General features: G+C 36.1%; 1 protein-coding gene across 13 annotated transcripts in view; it reads right to left on the bottom strand.

Annotated features, from left to right (window-relative positions):
- The window catches only part of VEZT (vezatin, adherens junctions transmembrane protein), an 80,760-nt gene that overhangs the window by 31,547 nt on the left and 29,379 nt on the right, over nt 1-19,834 (bottom strand). For 6 of the 13 annotated variants that reach the window (XM_019918379.3, XM_019918377.3, XM_073788338.1 and 3 more), the window contains 6 exons: nt 14,608-14,742; nt 10,992-11,078; nt 9,812-9,925; nt 6,089-6,264; nt 3,411-3,686; nt 551-700 (listed from right to left, as the gene is read on the bottom strand). In XM_019918379.3, coding sequence (XP_019773938.2) covers nt 551-700; nt 3,411-3,686; nt 6,089-6,264; nt 9,812-9,925; nt 10,992-11,078; nt 14,608-14,742 — 938 coding nt within the window. Of the gene's footprint in view, nt 1-550; nt 701-3,410; nt 3,687-6,088; nt 6,265-9,811; nt 9,926-10,991; nt 11,079-14,607; nt 14,743-19,834 lie in introns of those variants that run through there. The other 7 variants (XM_019918386.3, XM_019918378.3, XM_019918384.3 and 4 more) reach the window with 7 other exon arrangements.

Genomic DNA, 19,834 nt, shown 5'->3' on the forward strand with positions numbered 1-19,834 from the left:
AAGCACTTTATATGCATCAATTCATTTGGTCTAACAAAAGCAGTCAGGAAGATTTTGTTATTATTGTCAGTTTACCAATAAATAAAGCAAGGTACAGAGAGTGAAGAAACTTGCTTATGGTCACCTACACAGTAACTGATTCAGCCAAAATTTAGACAGCCAATCTGACCCTAGAGCCTCTGTTTTTTGAAAGGGGAAGGATTTCCTGTTGCCAGTTTATTTCCATGTCATGATGCAAATTTGTCATGTTCAGTAATTTGAAAAAATGTCTGACCTAGAGAAGCCAGGTTCTTTTGACTTTATTCTTTGGACCAGTGAAGGGAGGGACTTCAAGTGTTTTCCTTGTTAAAAATGAGCCACATGAGAGCAGAACTTTCTTCCTGTCTATTATTGTCATTCCCCTAAGTTTTAAAATAAAAGTGATGATGGAAATCAGCTTCAAAATAGGCAATTTCAGTTTACAGTTAACTTTTATAGGATGCAGCTATGATATCTACATTCAGGACTCTGGAAACATTGCTTATTCTTACATATAGACAGAAAAGGATATTTTTTCAGCATATATAGGGTAGCTAGCCTTGCTGCTTGAAAGTTGGCTCTTACAGTTCTGTAGACAGCTTTCCGAAGACCGATGAGATGCTGACTGGGATGCTGTCCAGCTTTATTAAATGGGCAAGCAGCACTGACCCTGTCAAGCAAACTTGAAAAGTAAAATGTGATACAACTGTACAGGTGTCCTAAAGTTTTTGTTTTCTAAATCCACAATTCTATTAAACTTAGGAAAAAAAATTCCTTTTTCATGATTTTCATTAGAAAATGCTTATAAATATCCCAACTCAGGTCTCATAAATAGATATTTCCCTGACACATATATAGCCACCAGAAAAAAGACAAATGAAAAATTAAAATCTCAAAGAATAAAGGCTTCCTCTGATATGGGGAAACAACAAATTTTAATTGAAATATAGTAGCACTGTAGGAATATTTATGTAAGCAACTGTAACTTTTTGATATAGACACTCTATCTGCCAGAATATACTAAAGTGGTACTACTTTACATTAGTTTTCAAAACCTATGTCTACAGTAAGTATGAAAGCCTTAATTATAAACACTTTCACATTCTTAATATGCATTTACATACGTTCATCAATCGTATTTTTGGTCATTTGTACAGAACAATCAAATACTGTATAGAAATACATTCTGTACATTCATAAAAGTAGGGTAAAATGACTTACCCACCTGCAGCCACTGGCACTTACCTACTCAAAATGAAGTAGGGGACGCAGAAAGATAACAGGACCAGTGGCCAACAGGGGAATGCAAGTAGAAAGGCAAAGTAAGGGTTACTACGTAGTAGCATAGCTACTCTCAAAACTGTTCAAGAGGAGGCACATTTCATAAGTACTTTTCCAAAGATAAATGGGGAGTACCTATTTGCAACAACACCATGTAACATATTATGCTTTTATAAATGAAACTATGAGTGATTTCATATTACATAGTTTTCCAGACAGTAAGTTTTTCACCTAACTAGTAACCTCTCCTAATAGTAAAACAAAGTATTTGGAATTTATAAATTTCTTACACTATAACCACAAATTTGTAAAATAAGACATCTAACTCAAAACTTAAAAAAATGTTAAACCAAACTAAACATATTCAGGCATTAAAAATCTATAAAAAACAGGACAATGACGGATAGGCTTATTTTAAAACAAAGAAATGAGGCAAAGAAGGGTTAAATTATTTGCTAGAGAGGAAAAGTTGAGGAAGAATACAACAGCACTAATATTTTCAATATATGGACACTATTGTTTGTATTCCATTTTACTCAGTCTTAAAAATGAAAATATTTCTAAAAAATTATGATTCAAAATTTATTATTCCTCATAATTTTTTCAATCCATTTTCCAGTTAGATGGAGACAAGTGAAGTACAATTGTTCCAAAAATTTTTCTGTCTGTCTACATTTGAATAGACAGAAGTCATAATCCAGAGGGAAATCATGCCTAACGGGCCCATTTTAGCTCTTCATGCCAATTCTAGACATATGGGTAAAAGTGGGACAATGACAAAAGGCACAGAATCCTCTATACAGGCCTAAGCATTAACTGGACACAGAGCCACTTTGCTTAACCTGTCAGTCCTCTTGTTGTGCAAGTCCAGAATGAAAAGGAGCTATATTACTTACTTAGTACGATTTTTAACTTTTAAAATTTGACACTCAGTATTTGCTACGCTCTATCAACAAAAGTGGACTTTAACTACAATGGAAGGACCAAAATTAACAGACACTAAGGACTGTTACATTTTGAATTAAGCAGAAGGAGAAGTTATAAAATCTCTCTCATGTCTCTGGAGTTTACAACACTGTTCCAGAACACAACAGAGTGAAGAATGAGAGGATTACTGGAGATTCTTCTACTTTCCTGTTTCATGATATTCCAAATACAGCTTTTATGTCAAGATTGTTTAGGTACTACTCTAGAGTGAGCAGAGTGGAGGATGCAATGACTACCCAAGGTTCTTCTGCCCCCCTCTTTTCATGACTTTCCAGATACAACTAATTAAGAGCAACAATTATTCTCTGCCATATACTTACTTTCTCCCACCTATAGGTTGCAGACGTTATATGAGTTATATAAATTATTAAATATATTATACTACAACTGTCATCTGTAAGTGCTTAGCTGGCAGCCTAGTGTACGGGAAATAAGCTTTAGAGGCAGATGGAATGAACTTTAACATTTGCTCTACCGCTTATAATTGTATGCCTTCAGTTGTATGCAAAATTGTCTGGCATAGAATATGGAACATAATTGGTGTTTTCCCTTTAATAATAGAATAAATAGTCTATCCATCTGGTAGCTTGATACACTTAGAGCTAGACTGTTGAATATTTAATTTCCCGTATTAAATATCAGTGAGAGTATCTGAGAGTATCAGTGCCAAAATATCTACTACTATTAACCTAAAGAATATTATTAATACATGGCAAGAGTTTTCCAAATGAATTCTTGTCAGATACATCTATCATGTAAACTGAGTAAAGAGAGCATCTGACGGTGAGTAAAGAGAACAAGTATTTATTGGGTAACTACTGCATGCGAGGATCAAGGCTCTCTGTGTTATCTTATGTAATCACATGGTAACACACAGAAATAATCATGATTCTCAAAGCACTTTGGTTTCTCAAAGTAGGAAAAAGAATCATACCACTTATTAAATCTAATATATAATGTATTTATTCCTTCACTTAGCAGTTAACAGACTTTAATAAGTGCTAAAGAGAAACCTAGTTTTTTCTGTAAATGCAAAACAAAAATGAAAATAGGTAATAAACATTCTAATTTAACTATGTAGTAGAAAAGAATTATTTAAAAAATAAAATGAAAAATGAACTCACAGTGTAAATCCTCTGGAAATGACTTCAGTTTCTTGAATGAGACGTAAAGCTTTTCTCACGAGGTTAGTAAAACCTCGGCTATTTGTTGCTATATCTTCCAAATGGACATTGTATTTTTTTAGGGTTATTTGTAGTTTTGCTGTCCTCCATAATCTCAAAGCTCTTATGATCAGATAAACAAATAGAATCACTCCCCATAGCAGCCAGGAAGATACAATCCACCAAGTGGGAAGCATAATGAGCAAACTAATGAAGGCAAATAGCACTGAGACATCCCTAGAATAGAAAAGCCAAAAAAATGATATCCATCAGTCCAGAGAAAGATGAGTTACTTTAGTCAGCAATTCAGGTTTCCTAAAATAGATAAAATGCTAGCTTCTTTATAAAGTATGACTTTATAAAATATGACATTTTAAAAAGTAATATGAAACAGTTAAAAAATATCTAGCACCACTGTCTAGTTGCTAGACACCCACTGTCTAGAGCTAATCAGTTTAGGTAAAGGACATAAATAGGTATCTTCTGAAAAAACCTTTTTTTTTTTTTTTAAGATATGTGCTCTTTAACCTAAAAACAAATTACAGATTTTAAAATCTGATTTTACAAATATAAAATTTAAAAAAACTTTAATTTTTACTAATTTTTAATACTAAAAATCTTTAATATTTGGAGATATCATGAGGTCTTTTCCCCTAAAATTAGACTTTAATTATCTGTGCAAAAACATATAATACCTCAAGAAAATATAAGCATTTTTCCAATTAGAAATAATATATACTTCATGAGTAATTGCTTTGAATAAAGTCATCTTATTTTATTTTATTTTATTTTTATTTATTTATTTATTTTTTGCAGTACGCGGGCCTCTCACTGTTGTGGCCTCTCCCGTTGCGGAGCACAGGCTCCGGACGCGCAGGCTCAGCGGCCATGGCTCACGGGCCCAGCCACTCCGCGGCATGTGGGATCTTCCCAGACCAGGGCACGAACTCGTGTCCCCTGCATCAGCAGGCAGACTCTCAACCACTGCGCCACCAGGGAAGCCCCATCTTATTTTATCATTAATTTTATTTTTTATTTTATCATTAATTTTAAATAACCATCACCGCAATTCTGGAAATATACATATTTATTGCTGACCGTAATATGGACAAGCTTTGTATTTTTACACTGCTTTAACTGAAGTCAAAATATATATGAAATTTTTAAAATTTAGGTCAATTACAAATCTACAGACTAACATACATCATTCAAGCAATGAAGGCTTAGATGAAAATGTGAAAATATAGAAAGAGGTAAATAGAGGGGAGCTGTATCTGAGGATATCTGAAAAACAACATCAACACTACTTGAAGACAGTTATATAGTCAAACTATAAAGAAAATGTAAGAATGCTTCTTAATAAATATTTGCCTGCCCTAATTTCCCTTGGAATCTTTTTTTTTTTTTTTTTTTTGTGGTACGCGGGCCTCTCACTGTTGTGGCCTCTCCCGTTGCGGAGCACAGGCTCCGGACGCACAGGCTCAGCAGCCATGGGTCACGGACCCAGCTGCTCCACGGCATGTGGGATCTTCCCGGACCGGGGCACGAACCCGTGTCCCCTGCATCGGCAGGCGGATTCTCAACCACTGCGCCACCAGGGAAGCCCCCCTTGGAATCTTTTACTGTTAGACAATATTGGTAATATCATAAAGCAAAATCTCATCATATACTTTTATGTAGTTATAGCAAAGTCTATAACATATTTATAGGGCTCAGAATTGCTTAATGACATTTGAGGTCAAAGAAAACTTGAATATAAAGTTATAAAATTCTTAAAACCTATGCTTCCTTCTAGCAGCTCCTTAAGTTCTTATATTTTTAAAGGATAAGATGCTTTACTTCATCATGATATCTGAGTGACTACATATTTGGAAAACACCATACTTTGCTATCTATTACAATATGAAGCATTTGTCAATGTGACAGGAAAGACATAAATTCAGAGCACTGAGGCCAATGAATGTAACTGCCCATATAACTTGAACAGTTCGAGCAATAATTTAGTTCACTTAATAAACTCATACTTTAATAGGAAGAGGATATTTATAGTTCTGTATATATAATCCCTTTTTACTATACATATATATTTCTTTTTAACAGATTATGGCCTGAGACTTCTGCATTAGACCCAAATACTTTAAGTGCTGACAAGTTTTAAGATAGTTTGAATTGTCTATTGTCTATGATCTCTTCTCACCCAACAAAGCAGGAATCAACTGTTTACCTCCATGCCCCATGTCCTATCCTTGGTGCCTCTACAATGTAATTACTACATAATCTATTAATGGTAAAGAAACATAAAGCACTGGCTAGGCCTTCATGAGCACATGTGTATAGGTATATGGGTAAGAGAGATTTTTTTTTTTGGCATATGTTATACTTGCTTATTGGGTTGTTAAACACAGCACTAACTATACTGAGTTGAAAATATATAATAATCAAACTGGATATTTTTTCCACCTTCACTTGAAATAGTATTTACTTTAGAAAGGGACTTTTTTTTTTAACCTCTGGCATATCATTACATTAATTAAAATGCTAAAATGTTTATAATGCCTTTATAATGGAGAGCGTGATGATGGATTTCCTCTGGTAATACTCTGTATGTAAGCAACGGATAGATGTTTTCTGGACAGTACCAAATATTAGGGGTCGCCAGGGAGCAAAGTGTTGGAAGGTGTCCATTTTCCTGTTGTTGAGGTTGCCCTGCAGACAGGACACTGGGATCAAGTAGCTCAATCAGTTCCACATCCTCTTGTAACAGGACTTCCTGTTGCAGGATGGTATGTAGTGAGTCGAGTCGGAATCCAATATCCTTGACATTAAAAGACCGGAAGAGAGGTATTAATACATGCATAATTTTGTATTAAATATTAAGCTCCTACCATGCTAATAAAATTAGAGGTGTTTATTTTTAGTACAGATTCCAAGAAGAAGAAACAATAGTCAATCTATTTTCAGTATGATGGAGAGGGTTTTATTTTCATTATAAATGTGAAACAATAAAGACTGAGGTAGACATTATGGAGCCACATGTGAGTGAAATATATATTTTTAATAAACAGATGTGAAGTAATTACAGATTAATAAACCTGTTGAGTTAAGCCTAATTAATTAAATTGTTGGAAAACAACATGGAAAATATAATCCTGTAACAGAAGATGCTGTCCCTGGATGCTGTAACAATATAGCCAATATCTAAGAATTACATCAGCAGGATCAAGGCTTTCTAAAAATGGACATTTAGAATGTATTAAAAATACATCATTAAGGAATATAATACAAAATGACAAAACATGTGCATAGCACTTTATAGTTTACAAAATGCTTTCACATATACCAGCTTATTTATTCCTCCCTCTTTTCCTTCTACCCACCTATCAAGGAATACATACCAGGCAACATGCTTGACATCAAAAGCATAAAAAAATGAACAAGACATACAAGACTTTACTCTTAGAGAGTTCATAGTCTAACGCAGAGGACTGAAAAATAAGTGCAAAGAAGTGTGATGAGGTATAACTAGGTTATTATGAAAACGGCACAGAAGGAACAAAACCTGCAACAAAGAGAAAGTAAAAGAGGTGATGCCTAAACTGAATCTTAAAGGATGAACCAGATGAAAGAGTTGGAAGAATGGGATGAGACAGAATGAAAGGAAGTCTCTTCTAGTTTGGGGACCTGCAAGTCACCAATATTAGTTTTTGCAGCGTGTACCTGGTGGAGGGGTGAGAGATGAGATAGCAATGTTAGAGCAATTCTCACAGTAACCCTGTGATGTACTTTATCATCCTCCTGTCCATTCTATAGAGGAGAAAACTGAAGCTCAAAGAGGTTAAGTAACTTTCCAGGATTATGATTTCAAACCCTAAGTCTTTGGTAGTTGATTCTTCTTCCCTGAATATAGTCTTCTCTACCAGAAAATTTAGTTTTATGTTGTATTAAACTTAGGAATAGGGAGATACTATTGTATGATAAAAATAAAGAGAATTTCTAATGGACAAGACCCTTAGCAATGAAAGTAAAACCAGTTAGGTCTAGGGTTTGAGGGCAGTGGGTTTGCTCTTCTTAATCATTCCCACACCACAGATTCTAGCCCGAGCTAACCATGAGGACTTAAGCAGTGATCTATACACTACAGATCCATACACTATGCAGTGATCCATACGCTAAGAGCACATATCCTCTTGGTCATGGGCTATACATCACTTTTACAGAAGGAGAAGAATATTTTTAGTATTAGGACTATTTGGATATATTTCTTTTAATTATCTAAAAAAAAAAAATCTCAGTGGAATGTTGATCTTCCTCTTAGCCTATAAGGCTTTTTTACCATCTACTGATACACCCTGCACATACCTCTGCAGCACTTTTATGGTTCATATTTGAACTACTGCCTCCTCTCTCTTACAATCCTAACATTAGGAACTACTTAGTTTTTCGACATTCCACCCCACTTTCATAAAGAGAGAACAGCACAACTCACTTTATGTTACTGTTAGGGGTGAAGAGGGGGAAGTGGGCTGCAGGGTAGCAACAGCAGGTGGGCAATGGAAGGCAGGAGGGCAGGGGGTGGAGCATGGTAGCTTTTCCAGTAATCCTTAAAATAAACCTTCACATATTGGCCTTATAATTTGGTTTGGATTCCCCAATCAGACAGGACCATATTCAAATACAAGTACTAAAAATAAAACTTTTGCTACAAAAACTTGAAATCAGGCCTTTTATGAGACCTCTAAGTAATTGTATAGGGGTAAGTTTAAAGAAGCCTAATTAAATGAAGGCTAAGGCTGACAGAGGGGGGAGGCTGTTAATGCAGATTGGGAACTTTTCCTCTTCACAGACCCTCTTATGGGCATGCCGCTTAATCAGGAACTCACTTTCTTCAACACCACTCCTTGGCATCAGACCTGTTGCAGAACTGGGATAAAGCCTCCCCAAAACCAGTGTGATTCGAGGCAGTATTAATAGTATGGGTGCTCTGTGCTGCGGGGGAGGTGTGCTACGTGAACTTTGGCTCGCCCCCAACAAGTATCAAGACTTAGTGCCTGGGTTTATATTTTGGTCCCACAACTTAAGCAAGTTAATATAACCTTTCTGTTCCAGTTTCCTCATCTGCAAAGTGAGGATAATAACAGTACCCACTTCACAGGGTTGTTGCAAGGATTAAATAAGTAAGTATTTATAAACTACTAAGAATATCTGGCGCACAGTAAGCGCTATGTAAGTGTTAGCTGTTAGTGTTGTTAGTACATATGAAATAATTAAAAATACAATAAAGAAAAGCTCACAGAATACAAAAACTTACAGAACATAGCACAGATAATTATTATAAGGTGGCTGCAGAAAATAAGAGATCCAACAGACTGAAGTTTCTAGGAAAGGCCTTGAGGAAGAGCTAGTACTGCTTATTGGAAAGATTCCAAAAATAGAAAAATGGAACAAATTTCACAGTATAATAGCACAAATATAGACATAGAGAATAGGCAAGGAATAAAGGAAAAGGAAGAGTGTATTGGGCTGATGAAAATATTGGGGGATAAAGCTGGAAAGGTAGATTAGGGCCAAATTACGCAGACTCTTTCATGCCAGCCAAAGTGATGAATTGGACTTGATTTGATAGGTAGTAGGGATCTTTTTAGAATTTAAACAGAGAAATAGCATGAGAAGATAACTTAGGAAGAATTCCGCTTGGATGGAATGAAAAGACTATGAGAAGCACAGCTAAAGAATAAAGAGATTTCTATTTTGGCCCCTAGGGATGGAGAAGAGAACTTATTCATGTGTCAATATACTTCAATGATCTTACACGCTTTTTAATATATAGTGCTATTTAATAAAGCTGATGAGGATCAAGTGAAATAATGTATGATAGCACTTTATAGGCTAAAAAGCACTTAAAAAGTGCCAATACCACTAACATCATACTTGCTATAAAGGAATTTTTTTTTTAACCTTTAAGAAGAAAAGTATTACGTTAATGAAAATGAACAATGGTAAAATGTTCAGATATCATGGAGCAATTGCCAGTATCTTTATAAAAGGAAGAGACTGGTTCAATGTCTGTATAGATAACAAATTTTAAAATATTTCATAATCAAGGGGAAAAGTCAAGCAATCTCATGCCAGATGCTAACTGGTCAATTCCTTGTTCCATTACTAGTAAACTATTTCTCAGGAATGTACTTCCTACAATTCTGCATAATATAGGCACAAAAGGGATGCATTCAGAAGCTGGTACTTTACAGTGAAATATGACATGAAGCATGTGGCCAGTGATAAAGAACCAAGAATGAAAAGATCAGGACTATGCAGACTATGATTAAACCACAGAAAAATGTATATGGATCCGTATACCTTACCACAGTCCTAGTATCACTGAAGAATAAGGATGGCTCCACCTGGCTAGAGATGATGTCTACGTAGATGACAAGACACTTCATTGACCTTTTCAACGCACCTATGAAGACGAAACCCTGAACAGAGAACTTGCCCATATAGATTGCTAAAAAAGTAATTTTAGTCAGTCAAAACATAGTAATACTCAAGTTAGAAAGGTGGTACATTATAATGAAAAGAACCTGGGATTTGAAACCAGGAGACCCGAGTTCAAATTCTGATTCACTTTCTAGCTGAACATTCTTCAACAATTCACTTAATAAGTATTCTTAACCAAACTGAAATGTCTGAACCTCAGGCTTCCAAATGGTAGAACACACTAAACCTTATATAGCATTTGGATTAACAAATCAAAATGTGAAAGCACTTTGTAAACATCCTTTGACAAATGATAGTTTACAAGAATGATAATTATCATCTTAAGGTCACAGGGCAGCAGAAGATTCTGAAATCTGCTTACTTGTGAGAGTCATAAGAATTTTAAAACTTTAATTTTTTTAGCTATATTACCTAAACTTCATATTGTTAAGATGTACTCCCTCTTGGGGCTCAGAGATCAAGCTAGTCTTTGGGAAATTCTGTGATTTATCAGTCCCGGAAGACTAACTTTTATATATGAAGTCAGAGAATGGTAGATTAATGATAAATAAATTAGGGAGGAACCACTCTTGATTTTGCCCAAACTTTGTAAACATAGGCTGTGGAATAGAGACAGTCAGGTTCCTAATAAAAAGGGGGAGGATCCCACTAATAGATCTATTCCCTTCCTCACGGAGAGGAATACCTGTCAATGGAGGAAGACGGCAGCAGGAAATGAGTAATCTAACAAATAGGGCTTCAATAATTACCAGAATATACTATTCTCAGTGGCTAATAACCTCTTAGAAGATAATACTAATGAGTCCAAATGCAAAGATCTCCAGTTACTGAAGAACTTCCTTTCCTTTTTTTTTTCCCCTTAGGTGATACAAACAAACTTTAACACTTCATGAAGCAGATCAGTCTCCTTTTGAAGAACAGCCCAGAATTTCTAATCAAAATCAATCACTGCCCAAATTAGTAGCAAAACAAATTCGGATTCATCAATTTTCTCACTAATAAACCGGAGTCCTGAAAAGTGACAAAAAAGAAGTGAACACTCACCAACTTGTGAAGTAAGTCATCATTCTTACTGCACTGAACCAAAATCCAGCTTTTGATGGTTTCAGCCACTTTTAACAGGATGCCTCGCTGAAGGAGATGAATGACATTGTAAAGGATTATTAAACCACACCTCAATAGCAGAAAAACTTCAAATAACTTACCTCTAATTAATCATAATTTTTATCAGAAAAAGAAAAAAGTCATCTAGGTTATATTATATGCTTTGCCAGCGTGTTGCAGCCTCCTTATTAGATCCCCAATTTACTCACACATCAGAATCACCTGGAGGATTCAGTCAGAAACATACTCCTGGGCCCCCCAACTAAAGATTCAGATTCAGTGAGTTTGGAATGAGACCTATAAACCTACGTATCTTGGGTACACTATATACTACCTATGTCCACATGACGGTGGTATTGGGTATGTATTTCAAAATGAAAACCAAGTACTCCAAGTTCTCAAATATTAAGAGCATTTCATTCTATAATACTAAGGCAGAAAGATATTTTAATCAATTTTAGAAAAACTGTCTCATATTGAAATAAAAGTTATATTATTGAATCAATCAAAAATTCAATTTACCTTAATAGCCCATTTCCTGAGCAGGCCAGTAAATGGAGTTTACTTTCATTGAGTGACTATTATATTCCAGGTACTGAAAAAGGGTCATGGGAACAAAGATGAATATACATAACTGCTGTTTTCAAGAACTTAGAAGAGACAGTACAAATAATTACAAACCAATGTAAAATCTGAAAAAGTGTGGGAAAAAGGAGGTCAAGAGGAGCTGACACTGGAGCTAAGCCCTAATAGATGAATAGGAATTTAATAACAACGGAGGGAAGAACACTCCAGGCAAGGGGAAAGGATGAATAAAGGAGAGAGCCATGGAAGTACATGCCATTGGGGATGGTGGCATAGTTTGGGACAGTTAAGACCCAAGGGAAGAATAATGAAGTTTAAAAGGTACACTGAGATTGTAAAAGACTGTGGTCTTAATAACAGTTTAGAATTTATCCTATAGACGGTGAGGAGTCACCAAAGGTTTTTATATAAGGAAGTGAAACAATAAAAATCAGCACTTTAGAAAAATAACTGGCAACAGTGCAGAGGCTGTACTAGCAGGGAATGAGCTCTGCCAAGAAGCATGATTAGAAGGATATACAACAGCCCAGCTAAATAATGATAAAGCCTTGAACTAGGGTAGCAAAAATGGTAATAAGTAAGGATTGGCTTTTAGAGACAAAGAAGTTGAGTCACTTAATGACCAAATCAATGTGGGAGTGATGGGAAATTGCAAGATAATTGAGAGGGTGGTAATTTGGGAATACAGAAAGAATATTTTGTTTCAGGAATGCTGAGAAAAAAAAGTTGTTTTAGACATGTTGAATCTGAGTTGCCTGGAGCACAGGCAAATGGAAATGTCTAACAGGTATCTGGAACTCAGTGAAAATGGAGAATAAACAAAAGTGGCCAATGAGGGTAAGAAAGTAGATGAGATAGCTCAGAGAAAACAGATCAAGCAAAGAGGACTGATGCTGAAACTTTGTGGGAGGAATGTTTAAGAATAATCACAGGAACAGAAACCAGAAAAATATACAGAGAATGAATATTCATGAAAAGAATACCAGTACAGACTACTCAATAAGTACTTTAACAATCACATTAAAAAAAAAAGTTTAAAAAGGGTGATTAATGCTAATAACTGTTTCATCATGAACTCATACAGAAAATTTGCTTTCCAAAGAAAATAACTGCTATTTCATAGCTTGAACAGAATTTGGGGGGCAATTCTAAAAATATATCCCCTAAGAAGGAATAACAAATCTTTCTAAAATTTAGCTGCTTCATATCTAGAAAAACTCCATTCTAGAAAGATATAGCTTGTACAGTTGAAATGTGTAATATGAAGACTGAATGAATTTTCTAGACGTGGTAATTTTGAAAAACACCCTCTGGCTATGCTTTTTACTGTTCCTCTGTTTCTAAGAGGATGAAATTTTAAACTCTCATTTATTTATAAATTAATAACAACATTTCTATATGTAAAAATACCTGTCATAAATGAAAATTAAATACTTACAAAACCCAAGTTTACACACACACACTCACACACACAAGAGGTCAATGTCCATTTCCTGCCCTAGCACTATCCCTTGGCCCATTCTTTGTCTTTTGTTGCCAAGTAATCTCAAATTCAAATTTTAGTCTGTAAATAATCTTTTATTTTTATTATTTTTAAAAAATATTTATTTATTTGGCCATGCCGGGTCTTAGTTGCGGCACTCAGGATCCCCACTGTGGCATGCAGGATCTTCAGTTGCGGCATGCAAACTCTTAGTTGCAGCATATGATATCTAGTTCCCCAACCAGGGATTGAACCCGGGCCCCCTGCATTGGGAGCGCGAAGTCTTAGCCACTGGACCACCAGGGAAGTCCCAATAATCTTTTAGATATATCTTTAGGTTTTGCTTTCAAAACTTTTCCCAGGAACATTCATATTTGAAAGGAGCAAGGAGAAGAAAGCGTTTAAGTACAGAGGACTCTTGCTCCCCTAACTCCCACCTTGTGAGTGTTAGTGGGAAAAAACCCCACATTTCTTTGGTGTTTACTCTGCTGTTGCAATTGGGCCCAGCTTGTTTACCTCACATTTTAGAGTTTTTCTAAGATGTACAGAAGGAAAGATCTTTTCCTTTCTATCACACAGAGTAAATGACTAATTGAAAACTTTAAAATCCTTCTCCCAAAAGGAACTTGAATTATAATAAAACACTGATTAAACTAGAATGCTTGAGAAATGAGGTAATCTGGTTATAGTTTTTTCTGTTAAATTAGAATTCCTTTTGTTAAAACTGAAATATACTGGAATTTTTCTTATTTTAATAAATACAGCTAATAAAACATGAATCAATCTAGTAAATGTATTTTATAGAACATAATTATTGGTGGCTTCTTCTAGTATCTCAGCCTCACAATGATGTACATCAACTATGAAATATTTACTGTATAAAAGTAAATGATACCGCAGATATAAAGGGCATCAGAAATTGTAAATACACCCACTCCATCATATATCCTTGAAACTGTTTATTAAGTATTAATTTGCTTTCTTATAATTTGCATTCTCTTTAAAAAATTTTTTTTGTTTTTTCTACACTTGCTATCCCACTATTTTTTCTTTTTTTTAAAATTAGTTATCTATTTTATACATATTAGTGTATATATGTCAATCCCAATCTCTCTCAAAGAAAAAAATTGTAGTTACTATAGGAATCCTATAGTTGGGTTCTCATTAAGGTTTTAGTTTATTTTTCTGGTTCCTTCCAGATAACTTCAATGTTTAAATATGTAATATATTTTAATCTTCAATCATATTAATTTTAATTCATTATACAAACTACCCCATGAGATAGTCCAAAACAGCAAGGATTCATGTTTATCTAAACAGACACATACTACTGATGAAATAAAAATTAAAGTCTTACCAGTGCAAGGGAGAACATGAAGGTGCCAACAAGGTGTTTTTTTGTTTTTTGCAAGCATAAGGGTAAAGGCAGTTTAAATAGTCAGTAAAGAACAAAAGATTGAGTCAAAGAGAATGAGTATGCCTTCTTACTTTTGGCAGGGCTCTTGCAGGAGGCTTTTGTTGTCCCTCTGTCACTGTGCATTTTTCTGGTTTTGGTGACAGAGAAGAACATACTTCGAAGTCTGTGTGTCCCAGATCCTGTAAGTACTGGTAAAGTGGAGAATTCTGAAAGAGATATAAAGTAAATTTCAAGATCATTACTACAGTTGACCCTTTAACAATAAGGGTTTGAACTGTGGGGTTCCACTTTGATGAAGATTTTTAAAAATAAATACATATTATAGCACTACACAATGGAGGGTTGGTTGAAGACCAGGAAGAGGAACTGAGAACAGAGAGGGCTGACTGTGAAGTTATACGCGGGTGGGTGCCTCTAACTCCCCTGTTTCAAAGGTCAACTGTATTTCAGAAGTTTTAGAGGGCAAATTCAACATTATGACAGTATGCCCAAATTCTTTAAGGCTTCTTCTATAAAGAACTGAATTGTCTGTCACAATGCCACGTAACATTAAAAAAAAAAAAATCAACAAACAATTCAACAGAGTAACCCAAAAAAGGAAAAACTAAATAAAACACAGACTTTTTCTTTTGAGTGAGTACCAGCAAGAAAAAATGAATTCAGGAATATAAGTAGATTTGTTAAGCAATTTCTTTGTCCAAATTTTTGTAGTATTAGAATAGATTGCTTCATAATAGCTAATCCTGGCTAAAGATAGCTCCGAAAAGGACCTACAGTTAAAAATAGTTATTACTTGAAGCCAAGAAGAATTAATCAATGATCATACTATATCAAATATAAATTTATCATACCATCATATTGATTAATTCATTCAGGCACAAATGAGTATTATGTATCATATGCCAGCACTGTAAACAAACTTAAAACTCCAAGAAAGTTACCTAAAATATGGCTATATAAAGCATATAGCAAATAAGAGAGGTAGGTTTGTGCAGGTTAAGAACACAAACTCTGGAGCCAGACTGCGGATTCAAATCCCAATTCTGCCTCTTACTAGCTTGGTAACCCATGGCAAATTATAATCCGTCTCTGCTTTGGCTGTCTCATCTAAAAACAGGAATAATAACTAATACCTAACACATAGGGTTCTTACGAGGACTAAATAAATATAAAGCATTTAGAACAGTCCTTGGCACATAGTAAGCATTCAATTTATACCTCAACTTTATAAGAGCTATGTGGAAAGAGCACAGGTTTTGGAACAGACCAAAAAAAAAAAAAAAAAGAACATCAAACAGAAACATCATCATCACTATTGAATGAAAATCCATGGGACAACTCTTTCTAGATAAGTGGCAAGTTTTAATTTTAACTTTTAGCCTTTTCTAAAGCACAAAGTTGGTAAATGTTTAAAATAAACCTTGATTCCATTCAACAAGATTTTTAATACTTAAAAAAGATATTATGTCAGATATTAGAGATACAATAACAACAGCCACTCAGATGACATAGTGCTATGTGGCAACACCTCAACTAAGCATTTTACATGCATCGTCTCAGTTAAGGTTTACAACAAACTAAATTACCATCATCATTACTACTGTTATTCCCATTTCATAGATGAGGAAAGATTCACTCAGCTAGAGAAAGCTGGATAGGTCTGACTCCAAAGCCAGTGCTCTGAAATATTGTGCTATATTACCTAAAATTACAAATACTCCCTCCTGTGTTTAGAGAGGAAGACACCAAAGAAGCTTACTTATAGTTTAGTACAGAGACAGGAAGCAAATTAATAATTACAGGAATGTACTGGTTGCTATGGAAACAGAGGAGAGGTAGCTAAATTAGACCAACACTTTTAGGGAATATATCTTTGAGTATGGAAAAATGAGGAAGAGTGGGAATTTGCTGGACTGGTAGCAATTCACTGGCTATTAATTTGAGGGAACAGGAAGATGAGTCAGATGCCTTCCTTTTAAGCTATGTTTAATTTCTCTTTTGAGAAAAATATGCAAAAATTTTAAAAATAAGCAGGAAGAATTTACTGTCTTATCCCTGTTATCAGACTTAAAATCTCTGGTGGCACAAATGGTTAATTTTTTCATCACCCATAATGTATCTTCAAATATTGCCTTGAGTTACCCAATCTGTATTTTCAAACTGAACTGTGAACCCCACCCTGGTCTGCCCCCAGAGTGGCAAAAGAACAAGAACGCTAGCTCTTTGGGCTGACCTTTGGAAAAGGTTACATACTTTAGAAAAAAACCCAAAACTTGTTTTTAAGGCAGTAGAACCCTTTCTTCAAATGAACTCCCATGGGGAAGAACAATAAATAAGATGGATCAAAGTGGAGTTACTCTAATTCAAGGGTCATCAAACTTCTTCTGTAAAAGGCCAGATAGTAAATATTTTAGGCTTTGCAGGCCATATGGTCTCTGTTGCAACTCATCAAGTCCGTTGCAGTAGTGTGAAAGCAGCCACGGACAATATATAGACCAATGAATGTGGTTATGTTCCAGTAAAACCTTATTTATGGAAATACCAAACTTTATAATTTTCATGCATCACAAAATATCATTCTTTTGATATTTTCCCCAACCATTAAAAAAACGTAAAACGGGTTTCCCTGGTGGCGCAGTGGCTGAGAGTCCGCCTGCCAATGCAGGGGACACGGGTTTGGGACACGGGTTCGTGCCCCGGTCCGGGAAGATCCCACATGCCGCGGAGTGGCTGGGCCCCGTGAGCCATGGCCGCTGAGCCTGCGCGTCCGGAGCCTGTGCTCCGCAACGGGAGAGGCCACAACAGTGAGAGGCCCACGTATCGCCAAAAAAAAAACACAAAAAACAAAAAACAACGTAAAACACCATTCTTTATTCACCAGCCATATAAAAAGGCACAGAGGGAATACAAATTGGCCCAACAGCCTTAGTTTGTTGACTCCCAACTCAATTAAGATCATGAGGTACACTCTTGCCTGCTAATTGTTCTCTGGGAGGAGGCCTGGGGTCTGGGGATGGGGCCAAACCTCTTTTTTTCTTTTTTTTTTTTTTTGTGGTACGCAGGCCTCTCACTGTTGTGGCCTCTTCAGTTGCGGAGCACAGGCTCCGGACGCGCAGGCTCAGCGGCCATGGCTCACGGGCCCAGCCGCTCCGCCGCATGTGGGATCTTCCCGGACCGGGGCATGAACCCGTTTCCCCTGCATCGGCAGGCGGACTCTCAACCACTGCGCCACCAGGGAAGCCCCCAAACCTCTTTTTATTCAAACTGTAATGTCCTTCTTTACAGCACACTTAGCTGATGCTAAGTCAGCACTGACCACAATATCCCTTCATTTTCCAGCTTATGTCACAGCTCACAAAATAACAAAATGGAGTATCTGTAACACAGATTTTTAAGAAGTGATTACACAGAAGAGATACAATGAATACTTTGTTCTCCCTTTTTGTTTACACATTAAGAGCATACACAGTTTGGATCACCATAGTCTGGAACACTTGCTATTTCATATTTCACAAAACAGCAGCATTAATTGTTTACCTTGTGTACTACTGATAATGTCCAACAGTGTCTTTTTTTAAAAAATATTTATTTATTTATTTATTTATGGCTGTGTTGGGTCTTCGTTGCTGTGCACAGGTTTTCTCTAGTTGCGGCGAGCGGGAGCTACTCTGTTGTGATGCGCGGGCTTCTCATTGCCGTGGCTTCTTTTGTTGCAAAGCACGGGCTCTAGGCGCACAGGCTTCAGTAGTTGTGGCACGTTGGCTCAGTAGTTGTGGCTCATGGGCTCTAGAGCACAGGCTCAGTAGTTGTGGCGCACGGGCTTAGTTGCTCCACGGCATGTGGGATCTTCCCAGGCCAGGGCTTGAACCTGTGTCCCCTGTACTGGCAGGTGGATTCTTAACCGATGCGCCACCAGGGAAGCCCCAACAGTGTCTTTTGATAGTAATTCTACCAGTAACTTATTCTGACTTTTCTCCAAAAAAAACTTCTCAATAACTTTTTGGCTGGTTCATAAGCTTCTGGTCAAAGGTGTGACATACATACCCATTTGTGCTACGCAACTATGAATGATGCCTTAGTAGTTCTGGTTCCTTCCTCATCTTTAGTGATAGAATTCATCACTTTCAGCCTAGAAAGCACTGTTTTACAGTTCTGGAAAATTCTGGCTTGCCAAGGCCATCATTGTACTTTGTTTCATGACTTTATGTAACTAAGTTTTTGGCAAAATTTCAGAGTAGACCACCTCTGGAGACAAGGGATGAAGGTACTGCAGGTCCAATAAAAGGTTAATTCCAGTCATCATCGTATTTCATGTCTGCACTCTTCTCTTTTTGGCTGTTAATGCAAATCATATCACTTTCTAACACATATAAACTCAGACTATATGAACACTAAAGCTGTACTATGTTTATGATAGTATTCTGAGTTGTAGCATTTATTTTACTATTTTATTTCCACTTTTACGATTCAATCACCTTTGAGCCAAAAGAAAATTTTAAATTTAACCAATGATGGGACTTCCCTGGTGGCGCAGTGGTTAAGAGGGGACACAGGTTTGAGCCCTGGTCCGGGATGATCCCACATGCCGCACTGCAACTAAGGCCGTGAGCCACAACTACTGAGCCTGTGTGCCACAACTACTGAAGCCCATGCGCGCCTAGAGCCCATGTGCTGCAACAAAGAGAAGCCACTGCAATGAGAAGCCTGCACACCGCCAAAGAAGAGCAGCCCCCGCTCGCCGCAACTAGAGAAAGCCTGCACGCAGCAACAAAGACCCAACGCAGCCCAAAATTAATTAAAAAAATTTAACCAATGATAACACACAAATGAAAAACAAACATCCTTTGGTTAACAAACTGAACATTAGCCAAGAAGAACAATGATAGACCTTGTAGCACATAAGCAATTTTTAAGAATGCAAAGGGATTTTTAGTAAAGTTATTATTTTATATTAATTTTAAAAATGTCTGGCAGATAAAATTATCTTTTTCTCTGAAACTGCCAAATAACCTGTGCACTATTTGAAAGATCTCAGATAACCAAATCACGACCAGTGGTTCTCAAATTGTTTTGGTCTCAAGACCCCTTTATGGTCTTAAAAATTATTGAAGCTCTCAAAGAGCTTCTGTTTATGTGGCTGTCTAACAATATTTACCATATTAGAAATTGAAACTAAAAAATTGAAACATTTATTAACTTACCTAAAATAACAATAAACCCATTATAAATTTATGTAAACAACATAATTTTAATGAAAAATTTTTTTCCACAATGAAAGAAATTTATTAAGAGTGGACT

The sequence above is a fragment of the Tursiops truncatus genome, chromosome 11 (assembly GCF_011762595.2).
Source record: "Tursiops truncatus isolate mTurTru1 chromosome 11, mTurTru1.mat.Y, whole genome shotgun sequence".
Classification (NCBI taxonomy): domain Eukaryota; kingdom Metazoa; phylum Chordata; class Mammalia; order Artiodactyla; family Delphinidae; genus Tursiops; species Tursiops truncatus.